Genomic DNA, 24,607 nt, shown 5'->3' with positions numbered 1-24,607 from the left:
AAATTTCTATGAGGGGAGGATACATTTCTTCACCCTACTTCGTCATCTCACCAGTCCTCCATACCTAGGAGGTAGAAGACCTCTCTGCTTTATAGCCCATCCTGTGTTGTGTTTTTTATGCATGTGTCACAGCTTAGAAATGACCTCTACCAGGTGTAGCATCAGCCTGGCATGTGTTCCTCTTTCTGTCCACCAGATGGCAGCCTATTTCACCCACTCAAACCTGCAGCCTGTGCACATGATCCTCGTGCTGCGTACAGCCCTCAACCTCTTCTTCAAGCTCAAGAACTTCAAGACAGCTGCCACCTTTGCTCGGCGCCTGCTGGAACTCGGGCCCAAGCCTGAGGTGGCACAGCAGGTAGATGGAACCCCTTCAGTGACCATAGGGAAGCCAGATCAGCTCTTACATGGAGGGAGCAGACCAAGGTCCTTGCCTCTGAAACAAAGCAGTAAATAACAACATTCAACAAAAAGAGCAACAGAATGCTACCCTCTGGTTACTTCCTGACCTGGTGCTCCCTTTGTTCCTGGAAAATTAATTAATAGTTTATTATTGAGACATGGCTCTCATGTAAGAGTGCCCTACAACCTAGAACAGCCCCAGTGTAGCTGAAAGTAACCCCCAGCCCTGTCATTAAGCTCCAGATAACCCATCACAACCACCACAAGCCTTCACATACACATCCTATTACTTGTGTGCTCCAGATGTATTATTTTTGGGTGATGGAAGTCTGTTTTAACCCTTTCTAGGACCTGACTCCGATAATCTCCAGAGTTGATGAAGGAATGTGGGTCTAGATTATGGAGCCACTTTTGTATTGAGAAGGGGAAAGTTCAATACAATAGGAATAGTGATTTTTAACCCTTCACATACATCCAGTACAGAGCTTGGGACCTCTTGTTGTATCTGTACTAGGTGAAAAGTACATCAGTGGAACTAACAAACCGTGGTGATGGGATCCCTTGACATGTTTGTCTGGAGCTTTCTGTCCTTCTAAATAAAATACTTCCTCCCCCTAGACCCGAAAAATTCTGTCTGCCTGTGAGAAGAATCCTACAGATGCCTACCAGCTCAATTATGACATGCACAACCCCTTTGACATCTGTGCTGCATCGTATCGGCCCATCTACCGTGGAAAGCCAGTGGAGAAGTGTCCACTCAGTGGGGCCTGCTATTCCCCTGAGTTCAAAGGTCAAATCTGCAGGGTCACCACAGTAAGTACCATCCTCAAATGTATCTAGGATATTGAGGGAAGGGGAAAGAGAAAGAAACATGCTGGTCCTTTTTTTCCTCTTGTGTTTGTCCCCAGCTCCCTGAGGCAGTGACACTGGAGAAAGCTAGAGCTTCTCTCACTGCTCTTCGCCAATCAGTGACAAATACTCCAATACCTGTCTACTATGCTCATTGAGGGGTATGGGGAATAAGTTTTCTAAGGATTCTCAATCTTACAATTTCTAACTTGTTTCTCGGTTTGCTCTTCTACAGGTGACAGAGATTGGCAAAGATGTGATTGGTTTAAGAATCAGTCCTCTACAGTTTCGCTAAGGCCCCCTTTCTGTGCATGGATCAGTCACCATATGTTACCCCTAGAGAATGTCTCTATATCCTCCTTCTAATAGCCCCCTCCCACTGCAGCTACTCTTCGGATTTGGGTCTCTCTACCCTAAAACCTAGTATCCTTTACTCCTTTTCTATGGAAAATCTAAATGTCTAAACTTGATTTTTTGAGGTCTTCTCAACTTGACTACAGTTGTGCCCACAATTGGCCTTGCCTTTCCAACTTAAATCTTTCAAGGAACAAATGAAAACTCCGGGCTGGGTGCAGTGACTCATGCCTATAATCCTAGCACTTTGGGAGACTGAGGCAGGCAGATCATCTGAGGCCTGGCCAACATGGTGAAACCCTGTCTCTAATAAAAATACAAAAATTAGCCTGACTTGGTGGTGTGTACCTGTAGTCCCAGCTCCTTGGGAGGCTGAGGCATGAGAATCACTTGAACCTAGGAGGTGGAAGTTGCAGTGAGCTGAGATCATACCATTTAACTCCAGCCTGGGTGACAGAGCAAGACTCTGTCTCAAAAAAAAAAAAAAAAGAAAGAAAGAAACTCTGTGATAGATATTTGTTTAGTAAATCCCTTCAGTGTTTATCCCTCCTCTCCATATAGGAGCTTTCTTTCCTGTCAGCTAGAAAGGAGCAGGATATAATAACTAAGATACCATTTTTGATTAGGCCACACCAACTCAGTCACGTTCCATTTCCCTTAAACATTTAAATTCCCAGGCAGGTACCCTCTGTGTACTCAGAAATTTAAGGTCTGAGAAGAAGTTACCGTTTTCCAAAATGCACACTGCTGGTTATTGATTTGTTCTTTACAGCTATTCTTCTCATATTCTGTTTCTCATCTAAATAAATCTCTACGAGAGCTGCTTGACTTGCCATTTATTTCCTGGACACTCTCACGTTCTTGTTCACCCCATGCAGGTACCCCACCAAAATGCCTATCTTCCTTCTAATAATAATCTTTAATTACAAAAGTAATAAACATCCACTACTGGAAAAAGAAAAGCTAGCCGAGCATGATGGCAGGTACCTGTAATCCCAGCTACTCGGGAGGCCGAGGCAGAGAATTGCTTGAACCCAGGAGGCAGAGGTTGCAGTGAGCTGAGATCGCACCACTGCACTCCAGCCTGGGCAACAGAGTGAGACTCCATCTCAAAAAAAAGAAAAAAAGCACATATTTTTCATAGGATATATATGAGAATCTAAACCACTGTGAAAATAATAGAAAGCAAGTAGCTCCCCTGTTCTGTTTTTGATTGCAGCCTTTTATCTCTTGCTAATTATAGCAGTATTTACTGAGCACCTGCCATGTGTCTGTCACTGTTCTACGTATTTTACATGGAATACACAGATAAAGAATAGTACATTATATTACAATGATTACATTGACAATACAATATTTTGCTTGTTATGCTAAAAATAATTGGGTAGAGTGATGTACTGTGTCTTTGATTAAAATACGTACTTTTTTGCATTTAAAATTCATGTTTTCAATAAATAATAAATGCATATAGCTCAAAAATCAGTAAATATAAAAAGCTGTTCTGTGACAAATCTTTCCACCCTTTCATCAGCCACCCAGTTCCTATCACCTTGCCCAAAACAAGTAACCATTGTTACCAGCTTTCTTATATCTTTCCAGAAATTTTTTATGTATATACAAGTAGATCTGACTATGCCATTCTCTGTCCCCCTTTATACACAAATGAAAGCATACTATTTAACCTTTTTTTTTTTTTTTTTTTGAGACGGAGTTTCGCTCTTGTTACCCAGGCTGGAGTGCAATGGCGCGATCTCGGCTCACCACAACCTCCGCCTCCTGGATTCAGGCAATTCTCCTGCCTCAGCCTCCTGAGTAGCTGGGATTACAGGCATGCGCCACCATGCCCAGCTAATTATTATTTTTTTTTTTTGTATTTTTAGTAGAGACGGGGTTTCACCATGTTGACCAGGATGGTCTCAATCTCTTGACCTCGTGATCCACCCGCCTCGGCCTCCCAAAGAGCTGGGATTACAGGTGTGAGCCACCGCGCCCAGCCACAATTTTTTACCTTTGTTCTTTTCATTTAACATTTTCTGTATTTTCTCGTATCAGTATATTCAGGAGCTTCGCTTTGGTTTTTACTTCTCTTCGTCGTACACATTGTATTTTTTTTAGCTTTATCTTAAGAGTTGCTTTTTTAAACAGCATTCCCTAAACTAAGGCTGTCTTTTCAAAAATGTACATACTATGATGACACTTTCTCAGGTTACAAACATTATTACTATAAACACAGGCAAGTTGGTGATACATTTTGACAAAATTTTTTTGTAAGTTTACAAATTAAATTACAAAATTAATTTTACACACAAAAACATATTGCTAACTGAGGGATATGGAAAAACTGGACAGTTCCTGCCTCTTGATTCTTACATAATCAGGGAAACAAGATGGATATATGTGAAATAATTGTGAATTCCAGGCAAGTATTAAAGTTGTTCAATAAACTGGGGAGAGCCATTAAATTCTTAAGAAAGAGTGATATGAAAGTGCTATGAAATACTGCTATATAGCAGTATTCACTACACATTAGAAAGGCAGAAGGAGCAGTCAGGTCAGTAAATACGGAGATGAGATGTTAGGAATATTAGTAGTAAAAATAAAGCAGAAACAAATTTAAGAAATAATGCAAAGAAAGAAGCATGCTTGTTTTTTACTCCATTTTAATTAATGTTTGTTTATTTATTTATTTTTGAGACGGAGTTTCACTCTTGTTACCCAGGCTGGAGTGCAATGGCGCGATCTTGGCTCACAGCAACCTCCGCCTCCTGGGTTCAGGCAATTCTCCGGCCTCAGCCTCCTGAGTAGCTGGGATTACAGGCACGCATCACCGTGCCCAGCTAATTTTTTGTATTTTTAGTAAAGACAGGGTTTCACCATGTTGACCAGGATGGTCTCAATCTCTTGGCCTCGTGATCCACCCACCTCGGCCTCCCAAAGTGCTAGGATTACAGGCTTGGGCCACCGCGCCCGGCCAATTAATGTTTTTTAATTAACATGCTTGTATTACATTAATAAAGTCAATTGAGTAGTGGCTTACACCTATAATCTCAGTACTTTCGGGGGGTCACGCTGGGCGTATCACTTGAGTTCAGGAGTTCAAGACCAACCTGACCAACATGGCTGAAACCCCATCTCTACTAAAATACAAAACTTAGCTGGGTGTGGTAGCACGAGCCTGTAGTCCCAGCTACTCCGGTGCCTGAGACAGGAGAATCACTTGCGAAGAGGCTACAGTGAGCCAAAATTGCACCACTGCACTCCAGCCTGGGCAACAATGAAACTTTCAGAAAATAAAGCCAATAGAGATGCCTGTTGATAGACACTTTTTTTTGTTTTGTTTTGTTTTGTTTTTTAGTGCTTGTTATAGCTATAGCCATATTGGAGACAGCATTGAAGCAGTTTGAAGTTGAATGAGAAAGTTAGCCTGGAATAAATTGTTTCAGGTGTTGGGGAAAAAGGTTCATCAGGAAAGGATTTGATGACAGAAGTTTAGAATTGTAAAGGACTTAGAAGGTGATTTAATGGCAGAATTGGGGCTGGAATTTAGGTTTTGTAACTTTCAGCCAAATATGTTTTTATCCCAAAACACACTATTTGTGGTTGGAGGAAAACCAGTTTTACACAGATACTGTTTGACAAGTCTGTGCCCTGTCTGTGAAGGACAAAGTGCCTGATCTGGTGCTTGAAGCAGTACTTAAACGTGTGTTTAGGAAGCTAAGAATGAAAATGATGAGGTGACTTATTTTTTTCATTTAAAATTATTACCTTGTATCACACTTAGCGTGTGTATATCTCATCATGCCTCCAGCTCACCCCCACTTAGCTACCTTACAGCTGAGGCTGGTCCTGATTTATCCCCCTGTACTTGATGTGCCCAGCACAAGACCTTAACAGTAGGTGGTCTCTAAGTGCCAAAACAGATTTGTATGTGAAACAGTTGGTACATTCTGACAAATCTGAATAGAACAATTCCAAAGGAGGAAACGGAAATCTAGAGTTACCTCTGTCTGAGCATCCCCTTGTTCACTCAGTTGGAGGTTGGGTTCTGGGTGGAGAAAAGGAGACAGGTCAGAGAAAGGAAGTCTATTACAACTACATTTGAATTGCCCTCCTGCTCAGTCCAAGGTCTCTTTCTAACATTGAGTTCTAAGTTCCTGGCCCTGTGTCCTTTAATCAAACAGTTCTAATAGAAAATAGGAAATGAGAGGTGCCACTAGATTGGGCAGACAAATATGCCTGATATTTACACTGGGAGAGCAGAGTGGCCAGCGAGTGCCTACTAAGTTTTAAGCCCTAGCCTAGGAACTGGGCTTTGCAGCAGTGAAGACAACAAACGAAAAATCTTTGCATTCATGGTGCTTAAATTCTGCCGAGTAGGGAGCGGAGAATAAACAAGTACAGTAGATAGTATGTCAGATAGTGTTCAATGTTAGCAAGAAAAGGAATGGGAATGGCCAAGGAAAGCGTTTCAGAGAAGATAACATTTGAGTGAAATAATGAAGTGAGGCCGGGCGCGGTGGCTCACGCCTGTAAATCCCAGCACTTTGCAAAGCTGAGGTGGGCGGATCGCATGAGGTCAGGAGTTCGAGACCAGCCTGGCCAATAAGCTTGCCCAACATAGTGAAACTCTTATCTCTACCAAAAATACAAAAATTTGCCGGACGTGGTGCCGCATGCCTGTAATCCCAGCTAATTGGGAGGCAAAGGCAGGAAAATAGCTTGAACCTGGGAGGCTGAGGCTACAATGAGCCGAGATGGCGACAGACCGAGATTCCATTTCAAAAAAATAAGTGAGAGAAAGTGGCATGTTACGTACCATAACTGTCTTCTCAATTATATATGTATAGATTGTAGGCAGTTTGTCCCGTCTGGCCTAGTCACACAGCTCAGGAAAAAATAATGAAAGAGCTTCGCCAGGTAATTTGGGACTCCGGGCCTCTAAAACCAGGCAGAAAATAACAGTATCTTATCCCTAATTCCATGGTTCTCAGGCGAAAGGGGGAAAATACCCAAAACACAGTAAGTGAAGCTTCCTGGCCCTTTAAAAATGGCGGTTCCGCACTGGCCAACAATACCATTGGTTGCTCGAGGCAGAAGAGGGCGGGAGCGAAGGGGTGGGGGGCGTGGCTGCGCCGAAGGGGTCCCGCCTCCTACGGCAAGTCGGAGGTAGCAAGATGGCGGCCGCTGAGGAAGACTGTGGTGTCGGGGCCGAAACGGACAGGGAATTGGAGGAGCTTCTGGAAAGTAAGAGCTCATAGTGGGAAGGACCCGAAGGGGGCAGGTGTGAGGACCCATTCAGAAGGTTAAGTTAACCTGAGATATTAGGGAAGGGGCAGGAGAGGCTCTCCAAAGGCTAGATGGGGGCGGAGAGTGACCGCGAGCCCCCCAAAAATCTCTGGGTCATCCTGCCCTACCTCCGCGACTGGAGCTGGGGAGCTCAACCAGGGGTCCCTCAGTGGTCTAGATTGTGGATCTTAACGGAGGATGGTGTTTCACGATACCTCTCCAAACTCCTCTTTCTTTAGGTTACTAAGTTTTTAAAGTCCAACTTCCCTCCCTTCAGCAGCGGCAGCAGCATTGGGTAGCGAACCACATATTCTCTGATTGCTTACATTAACTCCCAGCAAGCTTGTGGCCCGTCCTTCTGTGTCTCATCCTGTCTTCCTTAGCACCAAAGACACTTTTCTCCTCGTAGTCTTTTTTTCTCTCTCGCTAGGCCCCTTACAGTTACTTCATCTTGTCAGTAGCTCAAGCGGACTCCTTTCCCTTATTTTCAGAAACTGAGGATAAGGTGATTTCAGGGGAAAGCAGTTCACCCTCCTGAAAGACGGTGGTGGTTTTCTTAGCATTATTCTCCACTCCCCTGTTGGTTTCCTGCCCAGAGTGGGGCCAGTGCCCTCTCCCTAGGCCTGGCATGCAGAGTGGTGGTGAGGACACAGGCTTTTCAGGGCAGAGGTGAATTTGTAATCTCTAGTTCAGTCACAGAAATGTGGGCAGACAGAAAAATAAACTGAAACTCTGAGGAGTGCCAGATGACTGTGTGAATTAGTGTATGGTTATCTGCAGAGATCAGGCCAAAGGGAGCTCTAGGAGGTTGTGGGGGAGCACTCGACTGGAGAATAAGAGAAGAGAGTTTAATGCCTTCACATGGAGTGCAGTATGTAGTCCCTCAGTCTGTGCTGATACCAGTACCAACAGGAAGCTGGGTGGGATCTTGTGCTTTCTCACCAAGTTATTCCTTTTAGAGCTCCAGACTGAGTTCAGAGGGATGAGGACATATGTGTTCTCTACTCCTGCTGGGTATTCGTATGGGATTTTTAGGGATTCATTAGGGTGTGGCAAGGGAGACACTATAAATGGAGATGTGTCTGCAGAACTTTTTAATCCTCTCCCAACTCTGAGATGGACACTTGTTTGCCTTAAGGGATTTCTTTGCCTTTGCTCACAGTAAATTACATAATCCAGAGGGAAGTAGGTGACTCGTTGGGGTGGTTCGGGGAGGTGGGGGAATTTGAAAAATCATATTCCTAATGCTTTGTCCAGAAACCACCCACCTTTGCTTGCATCCTTATCTATCATCAACACACACACCATGTCTCTTGTCTCTGAAGGTGCTCTTGATGATTTCGATAAAGCCAAACCCTCCCCAGCACCCCCTTCTACCACCACAGCCCCTGATGCTTCGGGGCCCCAGAAGAGATCGCCAGGAGACACTGCCAAAGTATAAATTCTACCCCAATTAAGGGATGGGGAGGGGATGGGGATGCAGCTCTGAGCAGATGTTGGGCAGGCCCCTATGGGCCAGAGGGGAATGGGGGAGGGTAAGTTGGCCTCACATTGGTGAGTGCTGTTGCCAGCCTCAGCCCTTGTGAAATAAGGACTTGAAGTTGAGCAGAGGACTCTCAAGAGACTTCCTTGAAAAAAGAGGAGGTTTAAATGGTTGGATTAGTATGCCATCTCATACCTTCCTTCAATGGCTAGATGCCTTTTTTGCTGTCCTCATTAGGAGCAGTAGTTAGGAATGTCCAGTGGAAGTGGGCAGGAGGGAGGTGCTACATTTCCCAGAGCCACTGCCTGTGGCTTCTGTCAGAGGCCAGATGCAGTGTAGTCCTAAGTAAGAGACACATTTCAGCCACCCTTCCCCTGCAGGATGCCCTCTTCGCTTCCCAAGAGAAGTTTTTCCAGGAACTATTCGACAGTGAACTGGCTTCCCAAGCCACTGCAGAGTTCGAGAAAGCAATGAAGGAGTTGGCTGAGGAAGAGCCCCATCTGGTGGAGCAGTTCCAAAAGCTCTCAGAGGCTGCAGGGAGAGTGGGTGAGGAGACCCCAGATAAACAGAAACATCTGAACAGACTCTTAAGTCTTTGTTGCTTGAAAACACCAGAAATCTTAGTAAAGTTGATAGCAATCATGACGTCACAATCATGGGATGAGGAAATGCAATGGGAGAAGGGATGGGAACCCCTCTTCATGAAGAGGTGTGAGATAGGTTGGAAAGTAATAGCAAAGATTATTCAAAACTGACCGTTTGAAAGGTCCCGGTGTTATGGTGGGTGCCATCATGGAGAATAAACTGAAACAGAGTTCGTGTATTAAATAGATGTATGAAAAGACTATGAAGATAACCATAGCATTTTCAAGATGTGGAGTGATCATGATTCACTAGTAAATGCTTCATATCCAAGCAGTTAACCAGTTCAGTCTAGGCAAGAAAACAATTAAACTCCTAAATGACCTTGGCTTTTTTTTTTAATCTTTCCTAGGCAGTGATATGACCTCCCAGCAAGAATTTACTTCTTGCCTAAAGGAGACACTAAGTGGATTAGCCAAAAATGCTACTGACCTTCAGGTGAGGAGAAAGTAGTAGGGCCCACAAGGGGTCCACTCCCAGATACCTCTCCAGCAGAGTCTCAAAAGACAGGTGCTTTGAGTATCATCCCAAATCTGTTCCTGTCTAATTGTTTTGTTACAGGCAAGTTTAGATAGTTTATCTTTCCCACCTGACAGAGTGGTGAGCATCCCAAGAAGGTACTGTACTTGCTCACCTCTTACTTGTCTTATCTAGAACTCAGGCATGTCAGAAGAAGAGCTGACCAAGGCCATGGAGGGGCTGGGCATGGACGAAGGGGATGCGGAAGGGAACATCCTCCCCATCATGCAGAGTATTATGCAGAACCTACTCTCCAAGGATGTGTTGTACCCATCACTGAAGGAGATCACAGAAAAGGTTTGTGAACTTCCATTTCTGCTTTTTCTCTTCATTCTCCATCACATCAACTCCTGTGGGCTACTTTTGTCTACAAAGAGCCTGCAGAAAGAGTAACTTGAGTGCAGTTTTTTTTCTTCTTTATTTATTTGAGGTGGGGAGAATTGCAGAGTGGGGAAGAGTTGTGTCTCTGAGAGAATAAAGCTGTCACCTGGGTGGGTGGATCATGAGGTCAAGATATTGAGACCATCCTGGTCAACATGGTGAAACCCCGTCTCTACTGAAAATACAAAAATTAGCTGGGCATGGTGGCGCATGCCTGTAGTCCCAGCTACTCGGGAAGCTGAGGCAGGAGAATTGCTTGAACCCAGGAGGCAGAGGTTGTGGTGAGCTGAGATTGCGCCATTGCACTCCAGCCTGGGTAACAAGAGCGAAACTCTGTCTCAAAAAACACGGAGAATAAAACTGTTACACTGTATGTTGGGTATAAGGAGTATAATGTTTGGGGTATAAAAGGAAATTCTTCAGCTCTAGTTTTCTATAAACTGGTTCAAGACTGGGGTTGTTGTCTAATCAGTCTTGCATTTCTGACTTCATTTCTCCAGCAAGAATTCAGTCAGGCATGTTGGCTCATGCTTGTAATCCCAGCACTTTGGGAGGCCGAGGCGGGTGGATCACTTGAGTGAGGTCAGGAGTTTGAGACCAGCCTGGCCAACATGGTGAAATCCTGTCTCTACTAAAAATACCAAAATGAGCCGGGTGTAGTGGCTCACACCTGTGATTGCAGCTACTTGGGCGGCGGCAGGAGAATCACTTGAACCTGGGAGGCAGAGGTTGCAGTGAGCTGAGATTGTGCCACTATACTCCAGCCTGGGTGTCAGAGCAAGACTCTGTCTCAAAATGAAAAAGAATTAACTGAGGATTTACTTACTGGCTTTGTGATGTGAACAGTGTAAGAGTAGTTTAAATGATGGTCCCTGCCGTAAAAGAGCTTATAGTTTTGTGTGGTTGTATTGTTTTGTTTTGTTTCGTTCCAGCTGGAACACAGTGGCATGATCTTGGCTCACCACAGCTTCCCCATCCCAGGCTCAAGTGATCCTCCCACCTCAGCCTCCTGATTGTGGGACTACAGGTGTGCGACACTGTGCTTGGCCAATGTTTTAAATTTTTTTTGTAGAGATGAGCTCTCACTATATTGCTCAGGCTGGTATCAAACTCTTGAGCTCAAGTGATCCTCCCACCTCAGCCTCCCAAAGTGCTGGGATTACAGATGTATTTTACTGGAGAGACAAAATACAGGAATAGAAGCTTTTCAGTGACACAGGGAAATGTGGTTAAGTATGTAATGAATAGTACAGACCACAGGTCAGCAGACCAAGACCTGGGTGGGCCAAATCCAACTCACTTGCAGATAATGGTTTTTATATTTTTAAAACCATTTGAAAAAAACTACAAAGCAAATATGCAACAGCGAAGCATGTTGGCTCACTCCTATAGTCCCAGCACTTTGGAAGGCCAAGGTGGACAGATTGCTTGAGCCAGGAGTTCAAGGCCAGCTTGAGCAACATGATGAAACCCTATCTCTACAAAATACAAAAAAATTATCCAGGCATAGTGGTACACTCTTATAGACCCAGCTACTTGGGGAGGCTGAGGTGGGAGGATCACTTGAGCCCAGGGAGATAAAGGCTGCAGTGAGTGGTGTTCATGCCATCATACTCCAGCCTGGGTGACAGAGTAAAACTCTTTCTCAAAAAAGAAAAAATACAAACACAACAGAGACCATATATGGCCCTCAAAGCCTAAAATATTCACTGTCTGGCCCTTTACAAAAGTTTACCAATCTCTGGTGACCATAAATGCTAACATGGCCAGGTGATCTGGCTGGAGGCAGTGCCACTTTTCATGGTGAACTTATTTAGCTTTTCCTTTTCTTACATCCCTTTCCCTTTCACATTTTAATCACATTGTTCTGATTATCCATCCATATCCATTTTCACTTAATTATTTTCCATCCATTCTCTCTTTTCTTAGTATCCAGAATGGTTGCAGAGTCATCGGGAATCTCTACCTCCAGAGCAGTTTGAAAAATACCAGGAGCAGCACAGTGTCATGTGCAAAATATGTGAGCAGTTCGAGGCAGAGACACCCACAGACAGTGAGACCACTCAAAAGGCTCGTTTTGAGATGGTGCTGGATCTTATGCAGCAGGTGAGGCCTCTCGCTGTCTGCCCACTGGTGCTGTCCACTTAGGTGTTCAGTGGAGGAGGTATCTGGGAAGGATGCAATACTGCTAGACCTAGGTGGAGGAGGGATCTTCTCTGGTGACCTCTCTCAGAAGAAACAGATCATTCATTAGATTCCTCTTCTGGGATCCTCTGTTTTCTGGACTTTTCTCTGTTTCATGTTCCATTTTCCTTATTTTCCAGCTACAGGATTTGGGCCATCCTCCAAAAGAGCTGGCTGGAGAGATGGTGAGTATGCCTTCTTTTTCTCGATTTTAATCTGAGTCCCCAATTTCCAGAATTCTTTAACCTCTCCTGATTCTACCTAAGTTGATAATTGTGGCTACTGGGGATGGATCTTCAGAAGGTCTATCCTAAAAAATGAGCAATTGTCTGAGTCCCTTCATCTCTTCTCCAGCCTCCTGGCCTCAACTTTGACCTAGATGCCCTCAATCTTTCGGGCCCACCAGGTGCCAGTGGCGAACAGTGTCTGATCATGTGAAACACAACACGTTTTCCTCTCTGAGTCCCAGCCATGGGGAACATCTGGAGTCAGCAGAACCAGTGGGACCTGAGGCAGGAGTGTCATCTGCGGGAGAAGTCTGCCCGCTGCCCTCTGTCATCCCATTCAAGATTGTGCCATACCAGCTGAGGTTTTTCCTCTGTCTCTCTAGGAGTAGGGTCTGTTTCACAGGCCATTTCTGTGACCCCTACTCCATTGTGGTTTCTGCCACTATCAAAGGTCCAGCTACCTGCCAGGTGAAGGAAGGCATCCTTTTTAGGGCATGCACTTTCTTTCCTTACTCAAAATAATGTTATATGTGGCCGCACTGATGTTCACCTTTATGCCCAGGGTCTTTGTGCCTTGTCTCTACTCCCTCTCTTGGATCTGGGGAGGAGGGACAGAGTCCTGTGACTCTGTATTTCTATATTTCTCTTGGGAGATTTTGGAAATGGGGAGAAAGAGCCTGGGCTGGGGTTACAGGTCTGTCATTATGTTCTGTTGCCTTTAGACAGACCATTCTGAATTCTCTAAAGGGAAAGGGCTTTTGCATCTAATCACAGTAGAGTTGAAAGAGAAGCCTTAGGATTCTCCTCTCTCCAGGTGCTGAGCCCTCACCTCCCTGTTTCAGCCTGAGAACTCAAATTGTTACCCTGCTTCTTCCTACAATGCTATATGATATAGGTGAACCCAGCCCCTGACCTTCCTCTATCCCTTGCCCATCCTCCCTCTTACCTCCTCTCTTTTTTAAACACCTGTTTATCCCAACCTTTTTGAGCTCAAGCTGTGATAAAGAAGGGCCCATTCTATTTTCCCCTCATCTAGTCCATCTACCATTCTCAGTGACTCCCCCTCTTCCTGGCAGACACAAACCCAGTGTCAGGTCTGGGAAATGAATGGCTCTTCTTCCCCAGATACATTCTGACTTATTTGAGATACATGATTCTCTTAGAATCCTGTCCCTTAGTTCAGGAAAGTAGCTTGGAAAAGGAGTAGAGATATAGCTTGGGTCCCTTTTCCTGCAAGGCCTCATGGGGCAGAATCTAATAAATATTCTGAGTGAGGAGCGTGGCCTGTTTTTCATTCAGGTCTTTTTCTGATCTTCCTTAGCTTCTGTAAGTTGCAGAGTGAGGAGTATTAGGAGACTAGTTCTACATAATATTGTAATGCTGGGTTCCATCACCACCCACCTGCAACTCAGTCTGCACCTCAGTTGGCCAAGGAGACTGGAGAATTTTCCTCATGTTCCCCTGAGTATTTCAATCTAGAAAGTCCTTCAATTGGTGTTATATTTTATATTTCACATTATTATTATTGATGTTAATAATATATTATGTTTTCTAAATTATTTTTCTTTGAGCTGATCTGACTTTTTTTCTGTGACTCCCAGTGGGTCTATGGACCTTGGCTGACATATGTTGGTAGATACCCTGGTCAGTGTAGTTGGGTGTCCTGGTTCACTCAGAAGATAGGTATCAGCAGAGCAAATTCACATTCATTATGAGCCACTTTGAGCTCCTGACATGTCACTTGCCCCTAGGTTAAAACTTTTCACCACTTGAAGATTTTACATGTTCTATGTTCTTAAGGCCTCAGGCTACTTGGGATTTCTCAACTCCTGTACCTTATCAGAGCATGGAAGAGCCTAGATCTGAATGTGAAACTTCTCTGTTCTGCATGAGATGGGGAAAGTACAGGTAGACTTGTGATATAGTCATGGGACCTGAGTGTCAATATTTTCTCCTTAAAGCTCCAGCCAAAGACTAGACAAGGATAGAGGCGGGAGGGAAGAACAAAAGAGCCCTTCCCTATGAACCTCCTGTCCTGCCAGTTTTCTTTACAGATTCTCACTTCTGCTAGCCTGGTCAGGGCTTACTCCAGGAATCTAAATAGATGCCCTAGCCCACTTTAGCTTTATTCCCAAGGTACTCACTTTTATTTTTATTGATTGAATGTGAGCGAGTTGACCTCGGGTCACACTTTGTTCCAAAAACACTGTTGGAATTGTTCCGGTACTTGTGGTGGAGGTATGGTACTCTAGGGCAGTCTTTCTCAAACTACATGTGGTAAAGGACCAGGTTTTTTGTTTTCCAACCCTTCAGTTACCAATATGCATTCCTGTTGCCCATGACAGGTGTGGAGTTCACACAGTGCTGGCCACCAGGCAAGTTTGACAGCACCCAAACTGGCCAGACTCTGTTCTGAAGGTTAAGTCCATGGATCATGTACTTGGATATCACAGCAATATTAAAGTGCTAAAAAGTTTTTAAACACTCTCAATTTCTAATTCATGTCACAGACTGGTTTAAAAAAAAAAGTGTTCACAGACCAGCACAGGTCTGCAAATCACCTTTGAGTAGCACTGTTCTGGGGCCCTCAGTCTCTCTAAAGATCCTAGCCAAACTGATACCTGTCTGTACCTCTTGTTCTCTCTTATTTGAGAGTTTCACTTCCAGAGAACTTGTTCTTCAGCAAGAATGCGTCGCTAGTAAGGACATCTCTAGCATTTCTCTAACCTTCCTTTTCTGCTGCTTAAAAATAATGATTACAAAGCATAGGTTTAAGCTGTATATGAAACATATTTATGCAGCTCTCAAACTTTAAAGGAGTTGCTCTTTTGTTCTAAAATTAAATGTGTTAGATAACAAATTTGTGATTGTATAGGTGGCTCTATGAATTAAGAATTGAATTCATACAGTCCTTGTGATAATTGGGACATTTTCCTGTGACTCTGGAAGATCTTGTCAAAGCCCCATGAGGCTATAATATGATGTTAAGATGGTTTTGGGGAGCTAGGACAAAACACTGGCCCATATTGAATGAAGTGGAGATGGCAGACCTGTAGTCCCAGCTATTTGGGAAGTTTTTGTGAAAAAAGGACCAAAAGACTTAGAGGAAGTGGGCGTGCAAGAATGAATGTCATATAACACTGGTAAACCTACCAGCTGAGTGTATACCCCAGAAAGACCTGGGAATTATTTTTTAATAAAGGCAATAGGAAAGGTAGTGATGAAGGGTTACCAACATCTTTGAGAAATTTAGAAGTAGCTATAAATTGAAGCTGATAGAAGATGTAAAAGCTCTGTAGATTGAAGCTGATAGGAGATGTAAAAGAAACTGGTTTCCTAGTAGCAGTGGGGGAATGATAGGATCCTGACATGCTTAACTCTCACAAGCAAGGTGAGTAAATTTCCTTAAGGGTAGCAAAGTCAAAGTGGAGATGGCTAACGGAATGTGGGTGGTCCTAGGAGCAGTATAGATGGGTAAGCTAGGAGAGTATTGCCTTACATGTGAGAGATCAAGAATGGTTGGACAGAAGGCTGAAGTCAGAAACTTCAGTGAAAAGTCCCAATTTCTTGTCCAGTTTCTAAGCCTGTGATAGTTCTTAGACTTATAAACTATCAATGGAAAGAGCCATTTATCAGTTAATCATTGAGCGGAAAAGCACTGATCATCCTCTGTTCTCACACCAGAAAGAGCAACACAGAAGGCTTCTATAATCACTTGTGTGGAATTCCCTCCCCACAGCAAGCAAGCAGTTCTGTAGTGGATAGCAGCTAGATTTACTTTAATTCTGACACTGTCTACCTGGAGACAATGTCAGATCCCACAGGTTGAGCAATCAGTCACCTAGACTGTCTCCCCCAACTTCTGATGTTGATTGCAATTCCTGGATTATTTTGCCTGTGCTGTAAATCAGGGTTCCTACAGCCCCTCCTTGGGTTTGATTAATTTGTTAGAGTGGCCCACAAAACTTGGGGGAAACGCTTTCTTATATATTTCAGTTTATTTAAAGGATATTACAATGAATATAGATAAAAAGATGGCCAGATGCAGTGGCTCATGCCTGTAATGCCAGCACTTTGGGAAGCTGAGGTGGGTGGATCACCTGAGGTCAGGAGTTCGAGACCAGCCCGGCCAACATATAGTGACACCCCATCTCTATTAAAAAAATACAAAAATTAGCTGGGCATGGTGGTACACGCCTGTAGTCCCAGCTACATCGGAAGTTGAGGCAGGAGAATCGCTTGAACTGGGGAGGCAGAGGTTGCAGTAAGCTGAGAATTGTGTCACTGCACTCCAGCCTAAGCAACCGACAGAGCAATACTCCATCTCAAAATATATATATATGAAAAGATGTATAAGGCAAGGTTGCAGAGCTTCCATGCTCTCTCTGAGCATACCACCATCTAGGACAGTGGTCCCCAACATTCTTGGCACCCGGGACCAGTTTCATAGAAGACAAGTTTCCCACACATGGTTGTGGGTGGATGGTTTTGGATGAAACTGTTCCACCTCAGATCATCAGGCATTAGCTAGATTCTCTTAAGGGGCACTCAACCTAGATCCCTCACATGTGCAGTTCACAATAGGGCTTGCACTCCCCTGAGAATCTAATGCCACTGCTGATCCGACAGTAGGTGGAGCTCAGGCAGGAATGCTGGCCCACCCACCACTCACCTCCTGCCAAGAGGCCCAGTTCCTAACAAGCCACATACTGGTACCGGTTTTTGGCCCAGGTGTTGGGGACCCCTCTAGGAACCTTCATGTATTTTACTATTTTGGAAGCTCTCTGGATCTTGACTTTTGGGGCTTTTGTGGAGGCTTTATACGTAGGCATGATGGTTGAGCCACTGGCCACTGGTGATTAATTTAAAATTCAGCCCCCCGTCCTCCCTAGAGGTTTGGGGGTGGGGTTGAAAGTCCAGCCCTCTAATACTGCTTTGGTCTTTTTGTTGACCAGCCCCCATCCTGAAGCTAGGGGATGTCAACAGTCAGTTAACTCATTGGAATAAAATAAGACATCACTTTGGAGATTTTTTTTTTAGGGGGTTTCACCATATTGGCCAGGATGGTCTAGATCTCTTGACCTCGTGATCTGCCTGCCTCGGCCTCCCAAAGTGCTGGGATTACAGGCGTGAGCCACTGCACCCGGCCCACTTTGGAGATTTTAAGGATTTTAGAAGTTATATTCCAGGAAAAGGGGTTGAAGACCAAATATATATTTTACAATATCACAACCAAACACTGAGGAAAGAATATGCAGATGCTTTTGAGTTGGGAAACAGGGTTACAGGGTCTGAGTTGGTATTGATACCTGGGAACCCAAAATACCACCACATTATCTTTCCCTCCCAACATCGCACCCTGCTCTCACAGTGCGTCCAAAAACCCACATTATGATCATTTCCCCCATTTCCAAATGTATAATCAGAATGAACACGTTTCACAGTTTTGGCAGAAAGGCCATGCTCCTGAAACTGCACCTCACACCTCTGCCAAGATAGTAAACAAAAAATACTGTATTTGGGCTGGGCACGGTGGCTCACGCCTGTAATCCCAGCACTTTGGGAGGCCGAGGCGGGTGGATCACGAGGTCAACAGATCGAGACCATCTTGGTCAACATGGTGAAACCCCGTCTCTACTAAAAATACAAAAATTAGCTGGGCATGGTGGCGTGTGCCTGTAGTCCCCGCTACTCGGGAGGCTGAGGCCGGAGAATTGCTTGAACCCAGGTGGCGGAGGTTGCAGTGAGCAGAGCTCGTACCTTTGTACTCCAGCCTGGGTAACGAGCGAAATTCCGTCTTAAAAAACAAAACAAAACTGTATTCTGGGGAAAATAGCAGAGATTAGTTCAACCCTTAGAGACTGAAAGGCTATAGGGGTGTTGTCTCCATTATAGTCACATTCAGTTTCAGCTGTTTCTCCCATGCAAAAACTAGATGGCCTATGATGAATAACATGGAGTACTACAAACTTAAGCAAGTAGTCCCAAGTGCATTGCTGTGTTGGATATGCTTTCTTTACTGGACAAAGTAACAGCCTCTCATATAGATATGTAGCTGCTAATCTAGCACAGGGATCAGCAGACAACAGCCCGCAGGCCAAATCTGGCTTATGACCTGTTTTTGCAAATAAAGTTTTATTAACATGCAACCATCATTATTTACATATTGTCTGTCGATGCTTTTGTGCTGCAATGGCAGAACATAGTAGTTGCAACACAGACCATATGGCCTGCAAAATTTAAAATATTTACTATCAGGCTGGGCATGGTGGCTCACACCTGTAATCCCAGCACTTTGGGAGGCTAAGGCAGGTGGATCACCTGAGGTCAGGAGTTCGAGACCAGCCTGGCCAACATGGTGAAACCCTGTCTCTATTAAAAATACAAAAATCCCAGCACTTTGGGAGGCCGAGGCGGGTGGATCACGAGGTCAAGAGATCGAGACCATTCTGGTCAATATGGTGAAACCCCGTCTCTACTAAAAATACCAAAAAATTAGCTGGGCATGGTGGTGTGTGCCTGTAATCCCAGCTACTCAGGACGCTGAGGCAGGAGAATTGCCTGAACCCAGGAGGCGGAAGTTGCAGTGAGCTGAGATTGCGCCATTGCACTCCAGCCTGGGTTAACAAAAGCGAAACTCCGTCTCAAAAAAAAATACAAAAATTAGTTGGGTGTGGTGGCGCGTGTCTGTAGTCCCAGCTACTTGGGAGGCTGAGGCAGGAGAATCACTCGAACCTGGGAGGTAGAGGTTGCAGTGAGCTGAGATCATGCCATTGCACTCCACCCTAGGTGACAGAGTGAGACTCCGTCTCAAAAAAAAAAAAAACAAATCAGTTATACTATTCAGGTATTAAGGATATGTTAATCAGACCAGACAACCAAGCAGTGTCAAGTACTCTGGATTCCTTGGTTAGACATATACACTACACTCAAGGTGGTGGGAGATAAATGCTGCAAAGATGCAGCGGCCTGCGACATCGGTAAAGTATTTAGTTCAGTGGTCTAGAGCATTTTGGAACATCCCCTCTAAAGTACAGGTTATTGCAGGCCTCTTACAGTTTTTGAGGCAACATATTCTGTACTTGGGAATTTAAGAAACAGCTCTGCAACAGGTCAAGGGCCAAATGACCTGGAAAATTCCATGGTACTAGAGGTATCTGGTAGGAAAAGATGCTCTGTGGATTCTTTGGTGACACTTAGTAGGAGGGAGGGTTCCAGCCCAGACCTCTGGGATTCTGGAGTAAGATGATGGCATTTTTAGCAGCAAAAGTTTTACAATTTGAGATGCATTTTCTGGCTTGCTGTTAGGCCCTGGAAGAGACTCAGTGCCTGACCACGAGATATAAAGTGACTGTATGACCAGTTGCCCGTATAACCAGCTGGTTATCATTAGATCCTCCAAATCATAGGGTTGGGTGTATATGCAGCAGCAATTCATCTTACAATGGAAATGGTACATTTGGGAAGAAGCCCAAGCAAACTTAGTGGCACAAGTAAGTTAAATTGAACAAGAGGTCCCAGCACCCCCATGTCATTTTCCTCTGTCACACTGATACCTTTTTCTTAGCTCGTACCTCTGGCCATACAAAAATTCCTTCAACCACCTGACAAAGGAGGAAAAAAGTCTAGGCCTGGTTTATGCCTGGTAGATTGCCTTGTTATGTTGGGGCAAGCCAGATGGACTACAGCCTCTCAGTGAGCCCTACTCAGGGGTGGTCCTGAAAGACGATGATGAAGGAAATCTTAATGTATAGGGCTTCAGGCAATGTACTTGATCATTTCCTTTGGGGGGAAAAAAGTGGCTGGAGATAAAGATATACAAGAACTCATAGTCAGTGGGTTTGTTGGTCAGGGGCCCAGAAACAAGATTTTAAAATGAGTGACAAGGTTGAATGAAGAGCATTTGGATGGGTCAGTGAGAGTGGAGCCTATTACTAAAGCATTGTCAGCAAAGGACTAAGTAACCAGATGGACAGGATGATTTTATCAGGACTACCTCATCTATCCCAGTGCTTGCACAGTGTACTCATGAGTAAAATCACCATGGTGGCAGAGATGGAGCCTACTCATGGCCTGTTAACATGGACTCCTTTCACCCAAAGCTGACCAGCTACTGCTGTTGCTGAGTGTTCAATCTGTCAGCAACAGAGACCAATGCTGAGCCCCCAGTTCAATACTACTCAAAGAGAACAACCAGACACTTGATGGTCAGTTGATTACACTGAACCTTTTCCATTTTGGAAAAGGCAAAAGTTTATCCTGACCTGGGAGGCAGAGGTTGCAGTGAGCTGAGATTGCACCACTGCACCCCAGCCTGGGCAACAGAACAAGACTCCGTCTCAAAAAAAAAAAAAAAAAAAGAACTTATAAAATTCCTCCCCCTTTCTTCAAGGTAAGACGTGTGCCATTCATATTCCAGTGTTCCTAGTGGAGACTAAATGTATCATCTGAATCTGAATCTTTTTGCTAACCTTACCCCCTGCCCTATATTGCTTCCCTCACTTTATTACAGGTTTTACTTGAGAGCACTACCTCAATAAAAGTTTTGTCCAGAATCACTTTCTCAGGCTCTGCTTTTAGAGAATCCAACCTAAGACAGGTTAATAGTGGTGCCAACTAAGAGATATCAAGAAATCAGAACACTTTGGGTTTGACAGAAGGTAGAACAAAAGTGAGTTCAGTTTTGGAATGCCAAGGGGCCATTGGCTGGAATAGATGGGGACTTTGTCAGCTTAATAAAAGTGCACTTAGGAGTAACCTATAGCTAACATCATACTTAATGGTGAAAGACTGGATACTTTTCCTACAGTATCAGGAAAACAAGGATATTCACTCTTGCCACTTCAAGTCAACATTGTGCTGAAGGTTCTAGGCAGAGCAATTAGGCAAGAGAAAGCAAGACAGGGCATCCAGATTGGAAAGGAAGAGTAGAACTATATTCACAGATGGCATTATCTTGCATATAAAAAGTCCTCCAGCCTGGACAACACAGTGAGACCCCATCTCTGCAAAAAATTGTAAGTCTGGGTACAGTGGCTCATGCCTGTAATCCCAGCACTTAGGCCAAAGTGGGAGGATCACTTGAGCCCAGGAGTTCATAATTAGCCTGGACAACATAGTGGGACTTTGTCTCTACATAAAACAAATTTTTAAAAATTACCCAGGTGTGTTCCCAGCTATTTGGGAGGCTGAGGTGGGATGATCATGTGAGTCCAGGAAGTCAAGACTGCAGTGAGCCAAGATCACACCCCTGTACTCCAGCCTGGGCGATAAAGTGAAACCCTGTCCTAAAAAAAGAAAGAAAAAAGACAGTGTGGGACTGGCAGAAGAATCAATATAGAGATCAGTGGAATAGAATTAAGAGTACAGGCCGGGCGCGGTGGCTCACACCTGTAATCCCAGCCCTTTGGGAGGCCGAGGCGGGTGGATCACGAGGTCAACAGATCGAGACCATCTTGGTCAACATGGTGAAACCCCGTCTCTACTAAAAATACAAAAATTAGCTGGGCATGGTGGAGTGTGCCTGTAATCCCAGCTACTTGGGAGACCGAGGCAGGAGAATTGCCTGAACCCAGAAGGCAGAGGTTGCGGTGAGCCAAGATCGTGCCATTGCACTCCAGCCTGGGTAAACAAGAGCGAAACTCCGTCTCAGAAAAAAAAAAAAAAAAAAAGAATTAAGAGTACAGAAATAAACTCATGCCTTTTTTTTTGAGGCGAAGTTTCGCTCTTGTTACCCAGGCTGGAGTGCAATGGGCACGATCACGGCTCACTGCAACCTCCGCCTCCTGGGCTCAAGCAATTCTCCTGCCTCAGCCTCCCGAGTAGCTGGGACTACAGGCACGCACCACCATGCCCAGCTAATTTTTGTATTTTTAGTAGAGACAGGTTTCACCTTGTTGACTAGGATGGTCTCGATCTCTTGACCTCGTGATCCACCCGCCTCAGCCTTCCAAAGTGCTGGGATTACAGGCTTGAGCCACAGAGCCTGCCAATAAACTCATATCTATAGTCAATTGATTTTTGACAAGGGTGCCAAGACCATCCCACATGGAAATAATAGTTTTTCAACAAATGGTGCTGGGACAACTGCATAGCCACATGCAAAGGAGTGAAGTTCAATTTTCACACTATTTACAAAAGATAAAATCGATGAATGGCCTAAAAGTAAGAACGTAAACTAAAGTTCTTAGAAGACAACACAGGAGTAGAACCTTTAGGACTTTGGGTATTGCAAAGGATCCTTAGATATGACACCAAAAGCATGAGCAACAACAAAAATATAAGTTGGAGCACATCAAAATTTAAAAGTTTTGGGCCTCAAGGGACATCATCATGAAAGACAACACACAGAAGGGGAGAAAATATTTGCAAATCATATATCTGATAAGAGATTCGTATCTAGAATATATACTCAATAGTAAAGACAATCTGGGCCAGGTGTGGTTTTTCTTTGGGAGGCTGAGGTGCGTGGATCACCTGAGGTCAGGATTTTGAGAACTGGCTGACCAACGTGGTGAAACCCTGTCTCTACTAAAAATGCAAAAATCAGCTGGGCGTGGTGGTGGGCGCCTGTAATCTCAGCTATTGTGTAGGCTGAGGCAGGAGAATCACTTGAACCCGGGAGGCAGAGGTTGCAGTAAGCCAAGATTGCACCATTGCTCTCAAGCCTGGGCAACAAGAGAGAAACTCCATTTCAAAAAAAGAGAGAGAGATAGAGCGACAATTTGGGCTGGGTGTGGTGGCTCGAATCTGTATTCCCAGCACTACTTTAGGATGCCAAGGCAGGAGGATCACTTGAGCTCAGGAGTTCAAGAATAGCCTGGACAACAAAGAGACCTCATCTCTTTTTTTTTTTCTTTTCTTTTCTTTTTTTTTTTTTTTGAGACGGAGTTTCACTCTTGTTACCCAGGCTGGAGCGCAGCACTCTTGTTAGTCGGCTCATTGCAACCTCCGCCTTCTGGGTTCAAGCAATTCTCCTGCCTCAGCCTCTCAAGTAGCTGGGACTACAGGCGTGCGCCACCATGCCCAGCCAATTTTTTTGTATTTTTAGTAGAGACAGGGTTTCACCATGTTGACCAGTATGGTCTCGATCTCTTGACCTCGTCATCCACCTGCCTCGGCCTCCCAAAGTGCTGGGATTATAGGCGTGAGCCACCGCCCCCAGCCGAGACCTCATCTCTTAAAAAAAAAAAACAAAATTAGCTGGGCATGGTGGCATGTGCCTATGGTCTCAGCTACATGGGAGTCTGAGGCAGGAGGATTACTTGAGCCCAGGAGGTCAGGGTTGCAATAAACTGTGTTCATGACACAGCAAGACCTGTGTTAAAAGAAAAAAAAAAAGATAATCTGTTGGGCATGGTGGCATGTGCTTATAGTCCTGCCTACTCAGGAGGCTAATGCAGGAGGATCCCTTGAGGCCAGGAGTTCAAGGCTGAAGTGTACTATGATCATGCCTGTGAATAGCCTCTGCACTCCAACCTGGGCAACATAGTGAGATGTATTTCCTTGAAAAATTGTTTTTTGGCTGGGTGTGGTGGCTCACAGCTGTAATCCCAGAACTTTAGGAGGCCAAAGTGGGCAGATATCCTGATGTCAGGAGTTTCAGACCAGCCTGGCCAACATGGCAAAACCCAGTCCCTAGAAAAATTAGTGGGGCGTGGTGGTGCATCAACCTCTACATCACTTTCACAGAATACATCCTGAATCCTGCCACTTTCATTGCAACACTAGTCCTGCAGGTCTTTTGCAGTAGCTTCCTAACTGGTCTTTTGGCTTCTATTTGGCTTCCCTACAGGGAGTTCTCAATCAATCAACCAGAGTGAACCTCTTCAATTATAAATCAGATCATGTCACTCTTACTCAACACTCTCCATGGCTTCCAGGCATTCTTAGGATAAAATTCAAAGTCCTTTCTTTGGTTCATAAATCCGTAAGTGATCTGGCTCCTATCTTGTTTCTCCAAACTAATTTCATTTCCTATCTGTTCTTTTGCCACAGTGGCTTCCTTGTCAGGCACAGTCAAGCTGTAAGGAATTTACCTTGTTGTTTCTTCTGCTTGAAATGTTCTTTCCCAAGTTTGTATAGCTTACTGTCTCACTTCAAACCTTATTCAGATGTCACCTCAGCAGAGGGGCCTTCCCTGAACCCCCTGTGTAAAAGAGCACACCCATCCAGGTAACCCATTTTTATTCTGCTTTATTTTCCTTTACAGTACTCCTCATAACTTTAGATTTTATCTGTGCATCTCTCTCCTCTTCCTATGCTCCCAAACCTTGCACTA

General features: G+C 44.5%; 2 protein-coding genes and 1 long non-coding RNA gene across 6 annotated transcripts in view; 2 read left to right on the top strand and 1 right to left on the bottom strand.

The window, feature by feature from the left end:
• The window catches only part of COPA (coat protein complex I subunit alpha), a 50,575-nt gene extending 48,147 nt beyond the window's left edge, over positions 1 to 2,428 (top strand). For both annotated transcript variants that reach the window (XM_035280267.3, XM_035280266.3), the window contains exons 31-33: positions 197 to 358; positions 1,021 to 1,215; positions 1,487 to 2,428. In XM_035280267.3, coding sequence (XP_035136158.1) covers positions 197 to 358; positions 1,021 to 1,215; positions 1,487 to 1,546 — 417 coding nt within the window. In that variant the 3' untranslated portion in view covers positions 1,547 to 2,428. The remainder of the gene's footprint in view (positions 1 to 196; positions 359 to 1,020; positions 1,216 to 1,486) is intronic.
• LOC128930119 (uncharacterized) lies at positions 312 to 6,623 on the bottom strand. The gene is made up of 3 exons (XR_008477775.2): positions 6,422 to 6,623; positions 5,607 to 5,650; positions 312 to 436 (listed from the first exon to the last, which is right to left on the bottom strand). It is a non-coding gene; the product is annotated as an uncharacterized LOC128930119 (long non-coding RNA).
• Positions 6,571 to 14,809, top strand: PEX19 (peroxisomal biogenesis factor 19). Of its 3 annotated transcripts, none has more exons than XM_008984732.4 (8): positions 6,768 to 6,849; positions 8,217 to 8,326; positions 8,755 to 8,920; positions 9,369 to 9,454; positions 9,671 to 9,832; positions 11,846 to 12,022; positions 12,241 to 12,285; positions 12,507 to 14,809. In XM_008984732.4, exons 1-8 carry the CDS (start codon positions 6,780 to 6,782, stop codon positions 12,528 to 12,530), a joined length of 840 nt encoding a protein of 279 aa, XP_008982980.1. In that variant the 5' UTR covers positions 6,768 to 6,779; the 3' UTR covers positions 12,531 to 14,809. The 3 variants fall into 3 exon arrangements, with proteins under 3 accessions (XP_008982978.3, XP_008982980.1, XP_008982979.1); XM_008984731.3 differs by having other exon boundaries at positions 12,455 to 14,809; XM_008984730.4 differs by lacking the exon at positions 8,217 to 8,326 and having other exon boundaries at positions 6,571 to 6,849; positions 12,455 to 14,809.
• Positions 14,810 to 24,607: the final 9,798 nt, after the last annotated feature.

The sequence above is a fragment of the Callithrix jacchus genome, chromosome 18, assembly GCF_049354715.1.
Source record: "Callithrix jacchus isolate 240 chromosome 18, calJac240_pri, whole genome shotgun sequence".
Classification (NCBI taxonomy): Eukaryota; Metazoa; Chordata; class Mammalia; order Primates; family Cebidae; genus Callithrix; species Callithrix jacchus.
The sequence above is the reverse complement of the archived record's forward strand: the minus strand, read 5'-3'. Positions and strand labels throughout refer to the sequence as shown.

Coding starts and splice junctions, on each gene's coding strand:
- PEX19 (XM_008984730.4), top strand. CDS start 6,586: ATGGTTCTCAGGCGAAAGGGGGAAAATACCCAAAACACAGTAAGTGAA. Junction 9,833..11,845: donor TGAAGGAGATCACAGAAAAG/GTTTGTGAACTT, acceptor CTCTTTTCTTAG/TATCCAGAATGGTTGCAGAG. Junction 12,023..12,240: donor TGCTGGATCTTATGCAGCAG/GTGAGGCCTCTC, acceptor CTTATTTTCCAG/CTACAGGATTTGGGCCATCC.